The 22,344-nt window shown below is 44.5% G+C and overlaps 5 protein-coding genes and 1 non-coding gene across 7 annotated transcripts; 3 read left to right on the top strand and 3 right to left on the bottom strand.

Annotated features, from left to right (window-relative positions):
* Positions 1-208: 208 nt before the first annotated feature.
* BDBG_07807 (V-type proton ATPase subunit D) lies at positions 209-1,755 on the top strand (the record flags this gene model as incomplete). Its single annotated transcript, XM_031723268.1, has 8 exons — positions 209-357; positions 426-538; positions 611-621; positions 687-1,012; positions 1,087-1,142; positions 1,369-1,409; positions 1,465-1,520; positions 1,594-1,755. Exons 1-8 carry the CDS (start codon positions 343-345, stop codon positions 1,753-1,755), a joined length of 780 nt encoding a protein of 259 aa, XP_031580395.1. The 5' UTR covers positions 209-342.
* A 1,484-nt stretch (positions 1,756-3,239) lies between these two features.
* BDBG_17671 lies at positions 3,240-3,348 on the top strand. The gene has a single exon. It is a non-coding gene; the product is annotated as a tRNA-Gly (tRNA).
* A 349-nt stretch (positions 3,349-3,697) lies between these two features.
* Positions 3,698-8,003, bottom strand: BDBG_07805 (beta-tubulin cofactor d). The gene is made up of 6 exons (XM_031723267.1): positions 7,736-8,003; positions 5,043-7,611; positions 4,691-4,973; positions 4,262-4,606; positions 4,021-4,186; positions 3,698-3,948 (listed from the first exon to the last, which is right to left on the bottom strand). The coding sequence occupies exons 1-6, from the start codon at positions 7,916-7,918 to the stop codon at positions 3,817-3,819; spliced, it is 3,678 nt and encodes a 1,225-aa protein (XP_031580394.1). The 5' UTR covers positions 7,919-8,003; the 3' UTR covers positions 3,698-3,816.
* Positions 8,004-8,505: 502 nt separating this feature from the next.
* On the bottom strand, positions 8,506-10,469 carry BDBG_07804 (uncharacterized protein; the record flags this gene model as incomplete). The annotated part of the gene is made up of 2 exons (XM_002621919.2): positions 9,235-10,469; positions 8,506-9,158 (listed from the first exon to the last, which is right to left on the bottom strand). Exons 1-2 carry the CDS (start codon positions 10,385-10,387, stop codon positions 8,506-8,508), a joined length of 1,806 nt encoding a protein of 601 aa, XP_002621965.1. The 5' UTR covers positions 10,388-10,469.
* Positions 10,470-12,778: 2,309 nt separating this feature from the next.
* BDBG_07803 lies at positions 12,779-18,829 on the bottom strand. Of its 2 annotated transcripts, XM_031723266.1 has the most exons (9): positions 18,486-18,829; positions 17,328-18,410; positions 16,969-17,238; positions 16,330-16,890; positions 15,884-16,279; positions 14,747-15,815; positions 14,479-14,680; positions 14,016-14,421; positions 12,779-13,948 (listed from the first exon to the last, which is right to left on the bottom strand). In XM_031723266.1, exons 2-9 carry the CDS (start codon positions 17,791-17,793, stop codon positions 13,887-13,889), a joined length of 3,432 nt encoding a protein of 1,143 aa, XP_031580393.1. In that variant the 5' UTR covers positions 17,794-18,410; positions 18,486-18,829; the 3' UTR covers positions 12,779-13,886. The 2 variants fall into 2 exon arrangements, with proteins under 2 accessions (XP_031580393.1, XP_031580392.1); XM_031723265.1 differs by having other exon boundaries at positions 17,328-18,802.
* Positions 18,830-21,788: 2,959 nt separating this feature from the next.
* Positions 21,789-22,259, top strand: BDBG_07802 (uncharacterized protein; the record flags this gene model as incomplete). The annotated part of the gene is made up of 2 exons (XM_002621917.2): positions 21,789-22,099; positions 22,163-22,259. The coding sequence occupies 2 exons, from the start codon at positions 21,789-21,791 to the stop codon at positions 22,257-22,259; spliced, it is 408 nt and encodes a 135-aa protein (XP_002621963.1).
* Between the last annotated feature and the right edge of the window lie 85 nt (positions 22,260-22,344).

The following is a 22,344-nucleotide window of genomic DNA, read 5'->3' as shown; positions in this document are numbered from 1 at the left end:
GAGCGGGACCTTACGCAGGTCGCCACTGTGCCGGTATACGAAGAGATAGTCTGCGAGGGGCATGCAGAGTCATTGCCGCCGCGTGGGTTGAAGAGAGGAGGAGTCGTTCGCCGTCTTGATACTGCCGTCCGTCTTAGAGTCGCGTCGGGTCATCTGACTGCACTAGTCTACAAATGGCAATTATGGCTTGGCATTATATCAGCATCAGATGGTCCAAGCGTCCAGGGCGCTGGATATGACGAACTGCCTCAATTCGAAGCGCCGTCGACCAGCAAGTCGAAACAACTTAATGCGAGTTGTGCGGCCTCATTTGCAGGCCCCGTCCTATCAACTCTCTTCACGATGTCTGGAACAGGGGTATGTTTTGTCTCACGCCTTGCTGCCGTGTCTATGCTCGTCATTAATTACTTTTCCAATCGTTTCAGGACCGAGAAGCTGTGTTTCCAACCCGGCAGTCGCTGGGGATAATGAAGGGGAAGCTAAAGGGCGCGGAAACAGGCCACAGTCTTCTAAAGAGGAAAAGTGAGGCTTTGACAAAGTACGTTTATCAGCAAATAATATCTAATAAATATTGTGTTGTTTACTAATATTTATTCTCACTCCCAAATAGGCGGTTTCGAGGTATGAAGACTGTGGAAGAGCCCATGTACCCTAATATCTAGTCTAACGTCTTACCTTACTACTAGAAATCACTAAACGAATCGATGAGGCAAAACGGAAAATGGGTCGCGTTATGCAGATAGCGGCCTTTTCCCTCGCAGAAGTTACATATGCTGTTGGAGGAGATATCGGTTTCCAGATCCAAGAATCTGCGAAACAGGCACGGTTCCGCATACAGACAAAACAAGAGAATGTCTCGGGAGTGATGCTACCTCAATTCGAAAGCATAACGGCCGAGGGTAGTAATGATTTTGGCTTGACAGGCCTAGGAAAAGGAGGACAGCAAGTCCAGCGGTGCCGAGAGACATACTCAAGGGCCGTTGAAACACTCGTCGAGCTTGCTAGCTTACAGGTACAGCCTCGTGACCCCTCACCACCTAGTACGACCACATTCAACTACTGACAAATGTTATACTTTATTATTAGACGGCATTTGTAATATTAGATGAAGTCATCAAAGTGGTTAACAGACGCGGTATGTTGTCCTGTTTCCGCTATTGGACGGGCTAAGTTGCTAACACCTTGTCACCTTAGTCAATGCCATGTATGAAATACCTCCCCTTTCCCCTCTGGTCGACTGGCAATTAGGCGCCACCCTAAGTACTCCGTATTCTACGCCATATTCTTTTGGGGCACTCCTGATTTCCTTTTCGGGTATGGCTTATTTTGGTGTTGAACTAAGGATCTGATTCCATCGCATCCATCTAGTGAACATGTCATCATCCCCCGAACCGAAAATACTATTAAATGTAAGTGGTTCAAAATGAAAATTAAAAGCGATGTAAATGGCTTACATTGCGCCAGATATCAACTCAGAGCTAGACGAGCTCGATCGAGAAGAATTTTACCGGCTTAAAAAGGTAGCCAATGTTAACCCGAATCCGTTTCGTGACAGACTAGAGTGAGGCTAACCGGTAACCAACTTATTATTAGGTCTCCAACAAAAAACACCAAGTAACTGCAGCCGCCGATGCCGAAATGAAGGCCAAACGAGAAGCAGCGGAGAAGGATGAAATCGCAGAGTCAGAGTCAGCAGATACCCCGGCACCCGCCGATATTCTTGGAGAGCATGAGGATAAGGATATTATTTTTTAATTTCACCGCTCTTTTTGGGCCATTGTACAATTTCCATGCGCGTCATTCGTAGAACGATATATGCAGTAACGTTTTCCCCTTAATATCTCATACCGCTACCCATTGCCTATAATAATTGGATGAAGATTCAGGAGCACATTATCCCATTTATTCATAAAACCCAACGCCTAAAAACATATCACAGCGATGTCATAAAGCACATAGAAAATTCCCACCAAACAAAGAGTATAAGATGAACAAAGTAAAAAAAGAAAAGAAAAGAAAAAAGTCATCACTGCCTCTGGAACGTCACCCGAATGGGTTTCCCATTCTCCCCCAACGGCATGCCAGACGTAGCCTCCTTAGCACTGATAGCACCCGTTTCCGCCTCATATTCCACGAATGCAATTCCTTTCCGGCCCGGCACCATACGCACTTCCTTGAATCCCTCGAATCTACCAAATATCTCGGTAAGGCCGTCCTGGTCTAACGAATCAGGGATCTCCCGCAAGAACAGAATCTTATTGGGCGGTAGGTATTCATCTTGGATAACCGGAGCGGCGGTGGCAGTAGAGGGTTTCAAGCCAGCGCCTCTAGTAACCTTTGACGGGCGGGCTTCTGGGCCTCCTGGTGCAGCAACTCCACGCTTCAGCTTCTTCTGCGCCTCGAGCGCTTCCTGTGCTTGTTTCCTCTCTGTAGCGCCAAAAAAGTGAAAATCAGCCATCAGAGCTTTACTCACAACGAGACGGAACGAAAAGGAAAAAATGAACTGACCCTTCTCCGCTAACCTCTTCCGCTTGTGGGCCTCCAGCTCCGTCTCCCCATGTTCTTTTAGCACTATCGCATCGCTTCTCGTTCTGGCATAGTCCAACACCATAGGTTTCTCAAAAAGCTCAAACCCGTTGATCTCCTCAATTGCGCGCGTGGCAGAGTCTACATTATCAAAGACGATAAAGGCCTGGCCTTTTGCTTTTAGGTTTGTCTTCGCGACGATATCAATGATGTTGCCGTATTCGGAGAAGATTTCGGCCAGGGCTTCTTTGAGGGGCTCGACTTTGATTCTTTCTTCGAGATTGCGGACCTGCACATGAGAGACAAAAATTGCGATTTGTTTCGTTAGCCTTCCAATTATTCTTGTATTGCGACTGGGGAGTAGCTCGAACTGTTTCGTCTGACGTACATAGACACTAGAAGAATAGCAGCAAACAAGGTCAGTAAAATTGGAATTTTAGATCAGGAAAAAAGGGTTCGAGGAAACTCACGTTGAATTGGGGGCTATGCCAGACGCCGAAGCAGCTACGGCTGCCATGGTGAATGAATTAACGTGCCTCAAGTTATCGATTGAATTTCATCCGCGCTGGAAGAATCGAGAAATGCCCGCCCCAGCAATGCGAGAGCTTAGTAGTTGGGTTGGGTCTGCAGGCTGTCGGCGAAACTCTTAGTCCGGACTGAAGCAAGTGTTATCATATCAAGGGATGATATTATCTCCCTTCATCATAAAAAGAGCATCATTGGTCTAGTGGTAGAATCCATCGTTGCCATATCCCCTGATCAATGACATGATTGGTCATAATGTGACTCGATGGGGCCCGTGTTCGATTCACGGATGATGCATCTCCCCTTCTTTCAAGATGTTTTACCATTATTTTCTTTTTTATTCTATTATTATTATTATTAGATGTTGCTGGCTGTAGAGAGAACCCATGACATGTGAAATATTTTTGTTCTAGGTTTTCTACGTAGTTGATGCGGATGCACTCATTACATTTTTTGTGGTGCAAAACACTACTTTGAATTGTACAGTACAATAAGACTGGGTTGGGTTCAAAAATATATATCTGAGGTCCTCACAATCAAACTAGTTGCCAGTAAATTTCACATTTAATTGGTATAATATTATACATGTTGACATAACTTACCAGTCAAGGCTGGCGGTGATCAAGCGTTTTCGCCCTGGGGTCCTACAATACATACATATATATCTTCCCTGGCCGTCCTCGTGAACGCGGAAACATCGTAAAATAATCATTATATTTTTGTAATATCTATTTATACCCAGCTATATATATCCTAAGCTATCACCTAAGAAGTGAGAACCACACGTAAATTATCAACCTTCGCCTTCAATTGCTCTGGAGGGCTTGACCAGTCTTCACCCTTCATCTCCTCGACGTGGCTCTCCATATATAAACAGTCCGCGGCAATGGTGCGGATCTATATTTGGTTAGTGGGAGAAAAGTAGCGATCAGAAGAAAGAGGAAATAGAAATTAGCAGAGGAATTTTACCTTCGGATACGGATGCAGGAGCATTCCTGTCAGCTTCTTCATGGCATCTCCCTTGATAACACCCATCCTCCACAGGAGTGAGTATATCTTTATTGCAGCTTCAATCCGGGCCATATTGGCCGATTTAAAATGGAACTTTTGAACCAGAACAAAGAGTTTGTGATAGCTGTTGAGGTTGAAAAAACAAGAAAAAATTAGTCATACCACCGTTGCAACCTCGATATAAGGTGAAAATACTCACTTCATATTTGGATCCGGGGAATTATGTAAGAAGCAATTATCGAGCAAAAACGCAGTCATTTCCACAACAGGGATGGCGTAACGGTCGTCATCGTTATCGCTCTCCAGTATCGATAGCCAATCCTCTATAAGTTTAACGCATATAATGTTCCTCCGCTGCTCATCATGGTTGTTGATGTATTGCAAAAGTGCGACGCGGGCGGATCGAACTACTACCTCAGTGCCTGTAGTAGCGGAGGTTACCAGGCCTCTCGAAAGAGAATGACGCAGCCACTCAACTTGGAGTAGGCTGAAAAGCTGTAAAAAATAGTCTGCCGAGGAGACTTCGCTGAAATGTTCGTATTTTCTAGGACTTCGTTAGAGCCATTATATATATATATATTTTTTTTTTTTTTTTTTTTTTTTTTTCGAGACTCTTGGGATGACTTACTGTGCTAATGGAGGCAAGTCTGTGGATATCTCCCAGAAAGTCTGTAGGCAATTCCAAGCGTGAAAGCGAACTTTGTCAAGCTTTTCTGCTGCAAGGCGTACAACACAGCCCATCAAGTCCTTCAGGTACATGGGTGTTGGGCCAGGTGGCACCTTCGATTCAATAATGATATTGACAGCCTCTATTGCTTCAAGCCTAATGAACGAACCAACGTCCCCTCTTCTGTCCGTCGTATAATCGTTAAGAAAGTCCTTGAAGTGCCCAGAAATAGGTTCCACATCATCTGCCGTATCGCAACATGTTAGCCAAAAGCTAGCTTTTAACGTCAATGAAAAGAATATTATTATCATACCTATCTCCGGCAACACACCAGTAGCAAGACAGTTCACAGCTGACGACCGTTTAGCAATTTTCTCTTCTGCCCCAGTACAATCGATGAGCTTATCTATAATGAACTGCCTCCCCTCCCCAGATTTCGGCATTCGTTTGAAAACCGCACCTAACGCCGCAATTTGCCCACGCCCAGTTACCAACCGCCAGCTATCGTGGATATTACTGAACCACTTTTGCACAACTTCCGATTTCCTAGAGTTAGGAAGTAGCATGAACAAGTCTGATGCCGCTTGCGATGAAGCTTCAATCGGGATATCGTCTGGTCGACACATACATAGAAGCAAGATTTCAATGGCTCTATCGAGCAATCGAAAAGACGGATAAGAGAGCGTGGGGTGTACATTATTTTGTTGCTCCTCCGGGGCGCAGGAGCGAGAAAGAGAAGAGATAAGGCGCGCACAAGCCTCAGCAGTGAGGTCGGGTCGCATTGTAGGATCCGTCAGGACTTCTGGCGTGGGAGCTATAGCGGAATCGAAGACAACGCCCCAAAGGACTGTAATTTGATCCTTGAGCTTTTTGGTATACTCAGGTGCATATGTTGTGCCACTCCCATTTTTTCTATGAGTGATGAATGCATCAATAGTAGCAGCAATAGATAAAAATAGACCATGTCTTGCCTCAACAGCCTGTAATGGCGTCGTAGACAATTGTTCCACAAGCCGTTCAAGCACTACGCTTAAGCTTTTATACGATTCCTGAAGGCTTAAATCTCCGAGGGCGCGAGCGGCCACCCGTCGCGATTCAGCGTCAGGAGAGCCGATACCTCTCCATCGTAGAAGGCCATTCACGAGGGGGTTCCAGTAAACAATTCCTATATCTGAAGCACCCTTGGCAACCTCAATCATCGCCCTCGACCTGCGAGCAACGGAATGATAATCAACAGCCTGAACCAAGGGGATACCTTCAAAAATAGTATCGGGATGGCGACCAATAAGTTCCTGCAGTGCTGCAGAAGCACCTCGTCGAATATTCCCCGAAGGATCCAAACATGCGGCACAGACAAGCTCTATTGCAAGGGCCTGCAATGTGCTCCCGCCCTCCTGGTTTGTCGTTACTTTCAGCTCCTGGGAGTCTAGGTCTAGTAGTTCACTTGTCGTGTACTTTCGAGATAAGGCCCAAATTCCAAAGCACGAAGCGTCTCTAACACTAGTTCCGATAGAACTTCCCGTCGATGACCGTTGCTCAAAGTCTAGTCCAGACACGAGTGATTGAAGCACACTGGGAAGTAGAGAAGTTGGTGGCGAGCGGCGAAATAGTAAATGCGCAAGAGTGAGGATAAGACCCTGCCACCGTTGAGGGTCTACGGCACTTATGTTACGTTTCCTCAACTTGACGTCGACGTTCTGGGCTTCGAACGGTGTTATTAGTGTGCCATCCTGCTTCTCATAGAGAATATTCTCATCTAGAGAACCAAGGACTGCTTCTATGACATCAGACGTCATGCTCGGATCGAGTCTGACGGTTATCATGCTAAGTGCCTTGCTCGCTGCAAATCGTACCGGTGTGTCTTTATCAGCGAGAGAGACCAGGAAGTAATCGATTGCGTTCTCCAGAATCATCGACACCGTATCTTCCGGAATTTGGTGGCGTCCAGAGCTCTCGTCTAGAGATATCACTAGAGTCGTGATAGTCCGCAGAATTTTTATCATCGACTTCCTGGCAGATGCAGAGGACCTAATTGTCTCAGCAAGAGGCGACTCTCCCTCAGATATTTGCAGGATCCCATTAAATATCGGCACGATGAATGGCGCTAAATCCCCAACTTGCCCAGAAACCCCAAGCCTAGAGATAAACGAAAGCACTCCGATACAGGTATACACTGGCGGCGGCGCGGTACTTTCAGCCGTTGGGCGTAGAATATCCAGCGCCCACCGCATGAGAGAGCTCAAAAGTCCCAGTCGCTGCATATCTACCCGCAGAGCAAGCCTCGCCAACAATACGGTCGCCGCCTCCCGCTCCTTACCAGGAAGCACAACATACTTAAGACATATCGAAAGAATCGAAATAGACACGCGGGGAATATCGGGTGACAGATCAGGCACAACAGAAAGATTATCATATGGCACTGGTAAGGTCTTTGATGAAATCGACGCCAGATCGAACGGTGCAAGGAGCAGATGAGAGAGCCAAAGAAGCATTATATATCTCTCTTCCCAAATCAACGTCTTGGGCTGAGCTTTCGTACCCGCGGTTTCGGTGGGGGCTGCTTCTGCCGTGGTAGCACTGCTGTCCCACTCAATAAACGCACGCAACATGACTTCCAGGTACTTTGGTTCATTGTTCAGAAACCGGCTGATGACTTTGACGCCGCGAATTTTGCAGAGCGTATATAGGAGCATGCATATTGCTCTGGGTAGAGGGATGAGACCTCCACTTTCGGCTCTTTTCTGCACCGAAGCTTTCGATGACGCAAGCACATATTGATCTCGGTGAACTGTCAGATATTCTAAGAATGCATCGACTAAATTTGAAAGTACTTCTTGCAGATAGGGATCTAGAAGTTGTGGCCACTCTTGAAATGGCTCCAACTAATATCTCGAACATGCGGAAAAGGCCACAAGCCCATGCAAGAAAAAGTTAGAACAGTTCATAGCTTATATATCCATATACATATATACACAATTAATTCGATAAGGGGAGTTGTAGACTTACGAGATCTATTAGTTTTAATGCCTTGCGAGTTTGCGCCAGACGGTGTACTTGACGGCTGCTGGCATTGTGATTGCCATGAGGCCGCGATTTCCAGAGGAGTGGGGAAAGTTTTGATCTAGTCTCTCGTATTAAATCACTAGAAGCACGTTGAAGTTTAATATCTCTGTCCTGAGGGGCGTCCATTCTTATTCTCAAGTCACTCTGTCCTCCTCTTCTACTTCATTCTAAGAGTAACTCCGTAGGGGTTCCCAGTAGCCTACAGAGGTTGCTGGTGTTGACATTGACTGCACGTGATCAACATCACCAGGTGCGATGATTTTCTAAATAACTCACCGTCATCAAATGTGTTCAAAATGGATCCTATGCTTGAGAAGAATACTGCGAAAAGAGAAGTAAATTCAAGGGAATAAATTCAGCAATCGGATAATCTACAGAGCAAAGGACGCCAGAAAGAACTAAGGGGTATAAACAAAAAGGGTATCTCCCAGTTCCATGCCAGCGTGAGTATTGGTTTCAATATCTTCCATCATAAGCACGTACAATTCGTAAAACATATATTGCATAAAAACAAACAAAAGGGAAAAAAAAAAGAGAAGAAAAGCAACAGCTCAAGCAGATGGAAAATTGGGCCCGATTATTTAGTACGCAGCAGCAGTACCACAACCGCCATCAGTGGTCCATCAATGGCACAACCACCCATCTGAATGACACCAATTAACCATCCCGGGAAAACTATACTCATAGCCTTCGACATCAAGTTGACGAGATGCCTAGAGATCCGGGTCCCCCGAACGGGCCTCGTCGCCAGTCATCCACATAACATCCCCTTTTCCTTCCGCTTCCAACTGAGCCATCGTCTTTCGCATCCGAACAACAGCAATGGCAACAGCGAACGAATTCCACACATCTTGCGCAATCTCGCTAAAATCAAACTGCGAGATGAATTTGGCGGAAAACATTGAGTCCAAGACGGGATGCACCTGCGGGTCCGAGTTCAGGGTGAGAAGTGCAACGATGGGCCCGCAGATCAGGAATCCGGTTATAACTGGGAATGGGCGAGTCGCATATTGGTTGATGCTGTCGCATTGACCACTTTCGTTATTCTCGGCGTCGTTGGTTTTTCCATTGAAGCTGGTCTCGATACTAGGCGTTAATCGCCAGGCTTCGCGGTAACGGTTCGCCAACATGACTAACCGTTGGTTTAGGATTTGAAGGGCATCGCGAGTGGACTCGGATGGTTTAAGAGAATATATTGCGTATATGGGGATTGCATTTGGACGATTGAGGAGGTTAGAATCGTACAAGGCCCATTTGATATAACCCGTGATGGCGCGACGGATAACTGGCTCGGGCCGAAGGTAGACCGATTGGCGGTCCCTGACTTGACTTCCAAGTTCAAAGAGATCGCTAAGGGCGTTGATAGCTGACATACTGTTAGTTTGAGTCGTTGGTGACAAAACGGCTGTATGCCATAAAGTTTCTCTTACGAATACACTTACCACGAAACTCCGATGCACCAATCGCATCGATATAAGGAGGGGTGATATCCTCTGGGTGACCAAGCAGCGATTCGGGAAGGGTGCTGAAATCCAATTGCCAATTGCTAGGCACGAGAGGTTCGAATCCTCGCATTGCAAGGCGATAGAAGAGGTCCTTCTCCGCTTCCGCCCAGTGCCCCTTCGGCAACTTGATAGCAGCAACCCAGCGTTCTGCTCTCTCCACAGAGAAATCAAATGCCACTTCCTTCCTCTCATTTTTGCTCACAACGTGCGACTTCCCGACAACTTCATCTTCACTTAGGTCGTTTTCCATGCTCGGGTCCCGATTCAGGTTCTTGTCCACAGCCGTTGACGAAGGGCGGTAAACATCGTCTATGTCACGCGAGATTTTCGAGCCACGGTTCGCCTTACGTGGATGCGGAGGGACTAGCAGTACCTCATCACCATCAGTTCCAAAATCATCCGAGGCAACCAGGGACGCCGCGTCTTCATTATCGCTCAATGTAGACTCTTCATTGACTATATCTGAATCTTCAGCTTCGCTTTCAGCTTCGCTTTCAGCTCCTGAGCCCGTCATTGCCTCAGTATCTTCCACACCAAGAGTATCACCCTCAAACAGCTGTACTTCCATAGTCTCTCGTTCGCCCATATATATCATGCCCTCACGAACCCGTCGTCGTTTAGCTGGAGTAGCTTCACCCACCACAAGCGTATCTCCCTCCAGATCATCCTCATGGGCACTGATTTGATTCTCCGCTTGAGCGTAACTACGATCAAACGTCAATTTCCTCTTCGACCCGGACTCAGCCGGAGTGGGAAGTTGCACAAAGTTCCTGTACGCGTCCCGGGGTGTCTCCACGATTCCTCTCATCATGGAAGGATGGAATGCCATTTTCCCTCGTCGATTTACAGACTCGCTTCCCTCTCCACTTCTTCCATCGAATTGGCTGGACGCGGTGCATGAAAGCCAATCCTGCATTTTGGACGTAGGGCTCATTGAACGGTGTTGTAAGACTTCTGAAAATGATTGCGCACGCGGCTCGACTGCGCTAGGCGTGGGCAGACCAGTTTGTGATGGCGGTCGTTCGAGAGGGGATTTCTGAGGGGCCAGGAAGGACGAGAAGGATTGGCGGAAACTTGAGAAGTAGCCCATCTTTATGGCAGGTTCAATCCCAAGGTCCTTAAAGAGTCGAGTTTTTTTGAAAGAAAGGTAAGATATGAAAGAAGATAAACAATGGAGAAACGCTCCCTTGGAGATTTCTGTCGAAGAAAGCGAGGGGCAGAGCTAGATTGAACTAGCAGGTTGCAATCGAGGGTTGCTGTTTTTGGTTGGCTTTGTCCGAAAGTGTGCATCGGACATGGGCTGCAGGTAGGTGGGAGGAGTTCATTATGAGAGGAGAATACCACGTGCTGTTGGTGTTGTCCACGAAGAGTGATGAGAAGGGGATTGCAAGGGCTCAAGTGAAGAAATTGACGCTGCTGATGTGTTGTAGAGTTGAGAGTTCTGAGGGTGGGATATATATTGCAATGACGCGGTTTTCCCTTTTCTGGAACGACGCGAGAGGCGGCTCATCAGGCAACCACCCATTTAACTTAACCTACTATGGTTTAGGGCCACATAAGGTTGCTGAATTAACTCAAGGTCACATGATGTAACCCCTGGTTCCTTGAAGCATCCTTATCTCAGCAGGCTCAGCCGCTGCACAGCCCATTGCTGTTTTAACAGTTGAATTGATGATTAGTCACTCTTTGAAGCTAAACCAAAATAGACAATAAGCTAAATCTCTCTATATCTCTCTGTTGGGGGTTCCCGGGGGTTGATCGGCCCTCTACCAGCAGTGCGCTGGTGGTGACTGAGCTCTTTTGCCCCAGTAGCCTACAAAAAATCCATGGATATGTAGTGACGCCTGCTCAGTGGCATTGTCCTAGCAATTGCTCCTATCACTCCTACCCCCTCTACCACCACTACTGCCTCTACCGCCCCGCAGCCTCTCCTCTATCACTTCCACTTCATACCTCTACTCCCATCTTACCACTCACTCTCTTACCACCCCTACCACCCCTTCCACCTCTACCCTCTCTACCACCATCACTGCCTCTACCGCCTCACAGCACTCTCTATCACTTCCACTCTCTATCTCTACTCTCATCTTACCATTCTACCCCTCTCTTACCATCTCTATCACCATCACTGTCTCTATCACCTCTCTCTATCACCTCTCTCTATCACCTCTCTCTATCACCTCTCTCTATCACCTTTTCCACCCTCTAGCCTCTCTATCACCACCACTATCTCTACTGCTCTGCAGTCTCTTCTATCACTTTCACTATCTCTACTCCTCTCTTACTATCTCTACCACATTTTGATCTCTGTGTTTATAGTATATAGTTACTGCTAAGTACTCTGTAATAAAGTCTCATGTGATGTCATGTGCATCTCTTTGAATTCATGAATGAGATTGAATAGCTGGCTCTGCAGTCTGTACAGCTCTGATTAATCTGATAATGGTGATAGAGATGATACAGAGTGGAAGAGAGTAGTAGAAGGAGTAGAGATGATGATGGTGATAGAGAGAATAGAGAGTGAAAGGAGTGGAAGGAGTGGTAAGAGTGAGTAGAGGTAGAGAGTGGAAGTGATAGGGGGGGGTTGCCGGGTGGTAGGGGTGGTAGGGGTGGTAGGGGTGGTAGGAGTGGTAGGAGTGGTAGGAGTGGTAGAGGTGGTAGGGGTGGTAGAGGTGGTAAGGGGGGTAGAGGTAGGGGGTGGAAGTAGTGGAAGTGGTAGAGGGGGCTGCGCCAAGCAGCAAAGCGAGCGTAAGCGAGCATTTGATGCTTGTTTCAATTAGGGCCTGTTCGGTGCGTCCGTACTTTTTGAACGCAATAGTGGATCTCATTAAAAATAGCGTATTTACCAATTATTTAGTAGCAAGCCGGCGTTGCGCCATCTTGATGATCTTTGCTGACAATATTCTTCTGTAGGATGGGATGGAGAAAGAAGAAGCTTACAAAACACATTCTTTTTGAACAGACTCTGGAGTCTGTTCAAAAAGAATGTGTTTTGTAAGCTTCTTCCTAACCAATATTAGTTAACTGCCTCCACTATGAACACTATTCTACACTATATTGCCTCTAAAAGTGCTATTCTACACCATCACACGCCGTTGAAGTTAAATATGGCTTATTCATAAGATCTTGGCAAAAGATGCAAGTACAGCTGCTCAATCCACTGAACACCTGGCCTTTTTCATCTGTACTTTGTAAAAAGCAGCGGTACTATTAGTACAGATGCTCTGCCCACCGAACAGTCATGAGATTGGGGCCATACTTTTTAAAAAAAGTGGAGATCCGTACAAAAAGAATGAGTACACACGGACGCACCGAACAGGCCCTTTATAAATAAAAGTAGCATTCATCTATTTATTATATCTATACTATTTTAAGATCTAGAGAAATCAATATCTATAGCTATAATCTAAGATGATTTATAAATCTTAAAAATGTATAATGAATAAGAAATTGAAATTCAAAGTTATATAATATTAATATTCTCTGAAAATATGTAATTTTTAGGTAATATGCTGGAACTGAGCAGAACAGAGAGTCTGCTGAGATAAAAGCATCCCAAACTCTCTGGAGAAATGTCACCATCCACAGATCCATTGCGTATTTTTAAGTAAACAAGACCATTCATAGCAATAATAGTAATACGTATATGAATAGCAACGAGGGGTATAATTCAAACGACTACATAACAAGGGCAACTTAAAGAGAGAGAAGCAAAATAGGGCTAGTAACTACTTCGTTTTGTCCTCCCTTCCCTTCCCTACCCGTATCCTTGGATGCAATCACTTCGCAGCAGGTCGCGACCAAGGAATAGATATCCATTGTCTAGATACTACAGCTGAACAATGAAAATCCAAGCCCTTGTCTGGCCATCCTACACCACCCACACCCCCATCCCATTTGGAAGTAGGGAAACCAAAGACGAACAAAAGGAGGAAAGCGAAAGGAGGAAAACAGTTATATGAACTAATAATAATAAAGGTATAGGTGTAGAACAAAACAGAATAAATAATGATTAAGTGAGAGGGTGATTTTGAGAAGATGGAGAGATAAAAAGAAGACTAGAAGCACAAAAAGGAAGGCAAAAAGCGGGGAAAAAAAATAGGCCTAAGAAAAGTCCTCCACCACCACATTATCTCGCTACCATAAATCTGTTTTATTCGTTCTTTTTCTTAAAAAGGCAATCTTGTTATTAAAAAGAAGCTTGTATATCGCCACCTACCCCAGAAATATGACATTTTGGTTAACTCGAACAAGTCCGGCAGTGTTCTTGGTCTGGAGTCCAGCTCTTCTCTCCACCGGCGGGATGTATATATGCAGGTACATACTTTCTTGTTTCGAACCAGGAGAAGTGGTTTTCGTTTAAATGGAGCGTCTATCATTGGTTGGAGAGACGAAAGTTAAGTTTTGATCAGAGATGTGGTGGTAAAAGGATCAGTCATCCTCATTTCAAAAAAGACCTTGAAGAAAAAGAAGAAAGGGGAAGCAAGAGAAGAAGCATGAGACCAAAATATAGGAGATGATAGAGAGCGTCTAGAAGCCCCGATAAAGAGGATCGTGATCAATTTATTTTAGGCTCTGGAGCTAATCAATCAAACAAAATCGGCAAAATATGAGAAACCGCGGAATTCCTCCTGCATCGCTTGGGAGAGGACTATTAAAATCGTCAGCATATATAATCTTAAGGGAGTTTGTTATCGAATGGAATATCCTAGACCTACCTGATTGCACGGGAGTCAACACGGGAGTGACGCTTGTAAATTCTTGGTCGAAGTTACTTGTATCCGTCGGGTTAGAGATAGTCGGGCAGAATGGCGGAGGTACGCGCTTATGGTATACATCATCCCAGTTAATGTTCCGGAAGAATGCATGCGACATAATCTCTTGTGCATCCGTTGGGCCAGATCCAAGTCGCATTTCCGGTTCTCGAGTCAAGAGCTTTTGTAAAATCGATACAGAATCGCGGGGCATATGGATTGGATACAGAGGTTCATCCGCTAAAATTGCATCGTATATTTCGTCCTCGTCTTCGCCGCGGAAAGGGGATTGTTGAAGAAGCATCTGGTAAATCAGGACGCCAAATGCCCACCAATCAACTGCGCGGCCGTACTTTTTGTCCAAGAGAATCTACACATCATGTTAGTATAAACTCATTACATGCAAGCTGCCAACGGGGAGTCGTACTTCTGGTGCCATGAATTCTGGGGTACCACAGAACGTACTGGTAGTACATCCATACCACATTTCCTCCTTACATAAGCCATAATCAGCAATTTTGATGTGGCCATCTAGCGTTAGCAGAATATTATCGAGTTTCAAATCACGATAGATCACGCCATTCTCGTGGAAATATTTTAGCGCCAAACAGACCTCCGCAGCATAGAACCTAGGATAATAATATCAGCACCGTCTAGGTTTATTTTGACTACATGGAAATATCAGAGAGACTTACTGTGCGCGCTTCAAGCCGAACTGGCCACGTTGAATATGGAGCATGAGATCACCACCAGAAATATATTCCATGACGAAATAGACACGAGTTTCTGTCTGGAAGCATGCGTGAAGATTGAGCAAGAACGGATGCCGTTCCTTATTAGCAATCAGGAACACCCGTTTTTCAGACTTCGTACTCTCCACTTCATCATTCTCAATAATGAATTCCTTCTTCAGGACTTTAATAGCGTATAGTTTCTTGGAAGCCTTCGTCTCGGCAAGCATAACTTTGCCGAAGTTTCCCTTTCCAAGAACTGCGAGGAAGTTGAAATGATCCAGACCAACTTTGGGCTTCGGTTGTTGTGGCGGTTGCTGGGTGGCGACTGGCCCTGACTGGGGTTCCTTCATAGGGAGTGTCGACATGGGGGGCTGCGACGTAAGTGGTGTGTGCTGGGCGTGGCCATAGGGACCGGGAGGTTGGGCGGCCTGTAGAGTGGGGAGTTGTGGTGCCTGGCCGTATGTGTTTATGCTCGCATAGGCACTAGGATCATAGGGAGTATGTGACGGCGGCTGCTGCTGCTGTTGAGGCTGACGGGCTGCATCTGCATCGCTGCGAGAATCAATTGGATACCTGTCGGCTGGTCTATTACCAGAGTAATCCGGGATCCTGTCGTAGGGGGCGGGAGGTCCCAGTTGCGAAGATGGACGCATGCCCGTTGCAGCTGCAGCAGCAGCGGCTGCGGCCGCGTTCGAGGAGCCACGGGGAGGATGACTCTGTCTGGGTGACGCGACTGGTGACTGAGGAGTGTAGGAACCATGAGCCGCACTAACTGCCTCCGCGGAAGCGGGTTTCGGGGGCTGCCCATATGCCACATCTTGCGGTTGCTGTCCGCTCTCGGCCGCTGGTTGTGGCCGGCCAGGAGGACGTAAAGTACGGCTACTTATTCCTGTACCTCCCACTGACGCAGATTTATTATGATTTTTGGTTTTGATGAGAGTCTCCAAAATTTGGTTGGCAACTTCCATAGACATCCCACAAAAGTCCGGGACGAGATGTGCGCACTGCGCATGGCACGTAAGACTGCATTCTAGTGAAGATGTTAGCAATTATAGAATAGGCAAAACAGCACAAATTATTGCGAAAGCTTCGTAATACCTGAGCATTTTTTGGCATTCTTCCGCCCGAATGGTAACAGGTAGCCACAATGGCAACACCAACTGGCAGAAATGTTCGAATATCCCTCGAACCGATGTGGAATACGATGATTGATTTTCTCATCGTCTGGATCGGTCTCGTAATTCGCTTTGCTGATACACTTGGTGACGACTTTTGGGTAACATTTTTTGTGACAGGTGTACTTGCAATCTGAGCACTGCATGCCTGCAGCATACTTCAAGAAATCTCCACAGAGAGCGCAGCGCATAATGTTATAGAACTGCTGTGTAACGAATTTATGTCCCTGCTTCTCGTGAACCTCTTCCTTCTTCTGACGAACGGCACCCTGCCGATTGAGACCGATATCAAACGGCCGTCGATCTTTCAATTGTTTTGCTATACACTGGTTAGCAATATGTGGTCAAAAGTGCCTCCCGGAAACTTACCAAAGCTCATCGTGAGATGTATTCTCCCGACAGGCTCTAGAGCGAACCATGAATCAATCATAACGGTTGCATTCTGATTTATTTGAGGATTGGGCTCTGCTTGTGATCCCCCACCAAAAGAGGGTTGAGGAACGCCATGGAACTGGGCATCAGGTCTAATCCCACCTGCCCCTCCGTGTTCCATTTTATCAGCGGACACCCATCCGGACGCATTGAACTCTGATTCAATCTTTTTCCGTCGCATCTCTTCGGAAATGTCGGATATTCGGATCCAAAGCATTCCGATTGGAGTTGGTCGATCTCCAGCTTTGTCGTAAACTGTAAGTTCGATCTCGTTGGCTTTGTCGATATCCACGTTGAAAGTTTCCTCAGTCCATTTATCACTCCTAGTGGCTCTAGTTTTTGCCTTAATCGCATCTTCCACTTTCATGATAACGAATGTTTCAGGGCCTCGTGAAAACCGAGAGCTTGCTGCGTGATCAACGTCTTTCACTGCGTGGATGCGCATCGTTAAATGGCCGGTAAGGGGCTTTCTGATATTAGGCGAATTCAGACTCTCATCTAAAACGCATCTAGATTAGCCACCCAGTGAACGAAAGGGGAGAATGATGGAATAAACCAGTTTAGGTGAAAACCAACCGTCGGGATGATCCGCAGAGGATTCGATGTCAACGTGTAGATCCTCATATCTTTTCAGGGCCTGCTTTAGGAGCCTGATTTTTTGGATGCTCTCGATTCGTCGACCCTCGGCATCCGCTCTGCTCTTCCGGTCTCCCTCATCTTGATATAATCGCACCATCTTCTCAATGCCATCTTTGTACTGCTTCTCAACACTTAGTTTGAATTCTAACTGCGATAACATGAGTTGAATTTTCGGTCCAAGATATGGCGTGTCGTATTTAATCAAATCTGGTACCCGGGAGCAAGTTAAGTTAGCGAAACTTATAATAGGATAAATCCGATGGATCCGTAGTTAGGGACGTAATGTGGCAACTTGCCTAGTTTGCTAAAATTTGGTCGTGCTTTTGGTACGCCGGTATCAGGCCTGGGGTCACCATATGGAGCACGGGGTGGCATAGCTCCAGTTCCACCTTGGCTGTATCCCCGTGGGCCGACATCTCCATAATCACCCCTATCATTTGGGGTATAACGACCACCATCATCTTTTGGAGGAGGCGGTGGGCCACCGCCATAGCCACGGGAAGCGCCGCGAGGACTTGCTGGAGAGCCAGGCTGCTCGGGGGACTGGCCGCCATCACGGCCCATTTTGCGAATCTGGAGTTCCCGCATCTTTTCTTCCAGGTAGACGATATTCTTGCGACTGTCGCGGATATTTGCGTCAACTCGTTGTTGCACGAGGGGGTTATCTGTTGATTGTCGCATGTTGGTGGCAGCGGTAATGAGGGCCTTTTCCCGCTCGATCTTTTTGTAGACCGTGGCCATGAGTTCATCGTCCCCGTCCATTTTTGCGGGCTAGTTTCTTCTTCCTTGCGTAGGGTACGGGAATCGTGGAGTAACGGACTGTCGCCCAGGCAAAGGCGAAGGAAGGGTGGATTGAAGTAGATTGAAATAATATATAGAGTTCTTTTTCCGGTCTCGTCTGCGCTGTTGGTGGGAGAGTTAGAGTGAGGAGACCCTTGCAACAAAGAGAGCGGACGGGTTCGCTTTCGAAACAGTTATCTTAGCAAATGTGAAAGAAGAAAGAACATAACTATGTATCACTCAGTCGAAAGAGCATGAAGGAGCTGAATAAAGTCTATGGAGGTAGTGTACGTTTGTGGCGAGTTTCAGCCGTGTCAAAACTGGTGGCCAGGTGAGCAGAGGATAGGATTGAGGATGCGGAGAAAACGAATGCTAGACAATCCTTGATTCTGCGCTCGTGTGCCCGTGTGTGGTGAGGATGAGCTGGCGGGGGAATGGGATAGAGTGGAAGAGGAGCGATGGATATGGTGGTGGTAGTGGTGGCGGTGGTTGATGGTGGCGGTGGTGACTGAGTGTGGAGAGGGGAAAATGAGCCGCAGTGGGGGGAAGAGACGGGGAGAGAAAGAAAGAAAAAACAATGTCCCATCTATCCGCGATCCCTGCGCAGGACTTCCTCACTTAACAACAAATGGTGCTTCGGTTGGCTACTGAATTGGAACTATGCGGACACTTACTTCTGTGCACAATTTTTACGCTGCGTACATGTGTCTTTCTTCTTTTCTTTAAGCATTCTCTCCTCTTGTGGCTAACTATTTATCTCTTGGACTCCCCTGGCGCGCTGTGCGCGAACCAACAGGCATTCGGATTTAACAAGAACAACAGGAAATAGGGAAAAGGGTTAAATTCTTGCAAGGCGCTTGGGATGAGTACTTTCAACCTCTTAATATGCCCTTATCTCTTTTTAAATATTTTATGCCAGACACTGAGATTGACTTTAACAACAGCAGGAAGGTTGGCAGCCTCCCGAGGAGAAAAAAGTGTATTGTTTGTCACAAAAAGTTTTTATACTACTTTGCCGTTTTCTCTCCAAAAAAAAAAAAAAAAAAAAAAAAAAAAAAAAAAAAAAAAGGCCTTCAATGCCCTGTGGGAGGAATTAGTTTGACGCCTTTTTCCTTGCACAACAAGCTCACAATGTGCACATCATGCTTTGTCCGCCTCCAGCAATGGGATATGCCGCAGCACAACTGTTGTTCTCGGAGCAAAGAAAACTACAGGTTTTTTCTTTAGTTGTTCGAGAAAATCGGCGCTCTACAAACTTTGAGGCTATAGACAGAGGGAAAAACCCAAGGACAAACCCGCAGATTCCCCGACACATTCTTCTGGGGCGATTATTGGCCAGCAGCTTTGTGAGGCGAGACCGCGTGAACAGCCCTGGTTGATGGGGTCCAGAGTGAGATATTGCAGTCATCATTCTTGCTTGATTCTCTCTTGCTTCTAGGGCAATCGGCGATTGCACGTTTTGAGGATCGGGGAGAGATGCATCCTTGCTCCTCTAACAAATCCCTCTTGCGTTCCCAGGCATAGCTTACATACTTGCAGCTCTATGACCACAATACTACTCTCTTTCTTTCCTCCAAAGTTGATATACAAAGGTATTATAGCTATTATACAAGTTCTTCGGGTACATATGACTCGAAACATTTGAAAATATACATGGAATCTAGACTTCACCGTGGAGAGGATAAAATCCTGATCTAGGTCATCATGACAGGCGGGTTGACTTAGTTACTGCGCGGGTCACAATTACACCGTCACGCATAAGAAAGCACACTTTCCTTTAAAGGCATCACACTTATTATCGTCACCTCACATTAATGCGGTTCTTCTCCCCGAAGCTGGAGAAGAGGAGGTGCGCATTCCATGTACAAGGCCGTGTTCGAACTTGTGGTGAGTTGGAAAGGTGCTTCGAACTTCTATCTCCGTGCGTAATGGGTATTGGGGGCCCGGTACGTGATCAGCTCATCCCGACAGATGCGTTGGAAATTCCCGCAGCATCGTAAGCTATAACCAAAGCTTAAGGCATGATAGAACGGATGTACTCCGTATGTCATGTCCGTTGCCTCAAGACGGAGGGCGGGACTCGATCCTCGGTTATCTCAGTAAACTCAGCCACTCCACTCCGAGCTAACTCAATCCGAACTACTGCTACTTTCTGCCAAGTCCTGCTAACATCTGAGTCAATCAACTGTCACAGAGCTTATACTAAACCTAAATAAGACATTCTCAGCAAACTCTTCACAGAGTATCTGAGAAAAAACAGTTTCTATTTATTAGTAATATAGAAATAATTTACTTTAATTATAATATTTAAGATAGAATCACTGTGTAATATCACTTATAGATTATTTCTCTATTATTTTAAAGAATTAATTTTTTCAATTTTCTATTAATTGATGTAATTTTTATCTGAAAATATATATATTCTAAGTATAAAGTATTATATTGAAAACTACTACTATGATTTTAAATATAGAAATGATTTACTAATTTTTTAATTATAATTATATCTAGTTATTTAATATCTTAATCTTACTATTAAAATATTTATTCAGTTATCAGAGACTATAGTTAAAATACTAAGTATATTTTTTAATAATTTCTAATAACTTCTAATAACTTCTGATCTCTTAATAATCTTATATAGTATATTAACTTATAATAACTTCTAATAACTTCTAAGATCTTTTAATAACTTCTGAATTAATTATATAATACTTCTTTTTAACAGCTGAGTTACTTTTTAATAACTGAGTTAAATAATATCTCATTAACTGTATTAAATATAATCAAGAAGAATTAAAGAAAATATATAAGTCAGCTATAACAGCAGCTTTAAAAATCATTATTAAAGAAAACAGTCTGAAAGTTAATAATATTCAGATTAGAATTATAATTGAATTTTATAAAGAAAAGAGTATTAATAAGATATTTCAGCTTCTATTTAAATAAAACAGTATAATATTAATTATTATTGAATATTTCTATTTTAAAAAGTACTGAATATAGTATATTTCACTGCTTTGTAGAAGTACTGTATTATTAATAAGTTAAGATATCAGAACTCTGAATTTAAGTCTCTATAAAAATCTTTATTTCTTAACTATTTTACTGTAATATTCTGATAATATAAGATAATTTTAATTATCTTTTCTATTAATTATAAGACATTGTAGATAGATATTATAAGTCACAGTAGTTTAATTATAAATAAACTTATAGAGTATTAGTATTAGTATCAGTAATCTTAAATTTTAAAGAAGTATTAATAAATTCAAGCTCTGTTAAGTTATTATCTGATATATTATATTCATTATCTATATTATTGAGAGACTGTAGTAATTATAGAGAGAATTTATCTTTAAGTAATAAAGAATATTAACTAAAGTATATCTGATATTAGATATCTTGAGATTTAAAAGACACACTGTCTTTTATCAATAATTATAATATAATAAGAAGAGATAGTGAGTTATAAAATAGCAGAGATAATAGCAGAATAACTGAGAATTTAAAAAATATTAATTTAATAATGATCAGATAGATATTTAAAATAGATATATAATTTTAAAATTAATTAAATATTTTATATAAGTGAAGTTAATTTTTCATATATAATAAAACTATTTCTTCTTAGACTCTCTATAAGATATTAGATTGTGAGCACATGTGAAGTCTCTTATTGATCCAGAAGTTAGCAGGACTTGATAGAAGTCTAAAGGAGTTTAGTTGGTCATGCTAATCTGAAAATATTGAGAAGAGAGGCTGAGCATGCTGAGATAAATCCTCGGCACGGTGGCCGGATTCAAAGATCACGTGATACACAACTTGACCACCCCTCCAACGTTTCCATGAGCAGCATAAATTTGCAGACCACATTCAAAACAAACATCAACCGCAATCTAGCGAAACCAACAGCGCAGCGTAACAATAACTTGCAATCCAAAGAAACTCCTTTACGTGGAAAAAGTCATTTCGAGATGGCCCCTCCAAGAAGAAAACTACTAGCGACAGTAGAGGAAACTTTAGTTGCACCGGATTCATTGACGGATAGTCAGAAAATCGCCAAAGTGGTCAGGGCCACGGGAAATAATATCTACTCTGTAGAGCTACCCTCTAAAGAGAGCATATTAGTAGAGCTGGCGGCAAAATTTCGTTCGACGATCTGGGTCAAGCGGGGCTCCTATGTGCTTGTCGACATGGATGCGCTTGAGGAGAGGGGGAACAAATTGTCTGGGGAAATCATAAACATTGTCAGAGATGAAAAGGCATGGCGGAAAGCGTCTTATTGGTTTGTTATCCCATCTTTTCACGCATGCCAATAATGTGTGCTCTCGCTGATCGTATTGTTCAGGCCAAAGGAATTTGCAAAGCCCTCGAGGGAGGATGATGAAGATTCAATTACGGGCAAGTTGCCGCCTTCAGATGATGATGATGATGATCAGGACTAGTGGTATTCCAGTCCGCATGATTTCCAGGGCGATAGAGCTTTTGTCTCGTAACCCTGATCAAAGCTGTGTAGGCCATTTTGGGTTG

The sequence above is a fragment of the Blastomyces gilchristii genome, assembly GCF_000003855.2.
Source record: "Blastomyces gilchristii SLH14081 genomic scaffold supercont1.20, whole genome shotgun sequence".
NCBI classification, from domain to species: domain Eukaryota; kingdom Fungi; phylum Ascomycota; class Eurotiomycetes; order Onygenales; family Ajellomycetaceae; genus Blastomyces; species Blastomyces gilchristii.
Note: the sequence above shows the minus strand (reverse complement) of the source record. Positions and strands in the feature narration are given on the sequence as shown.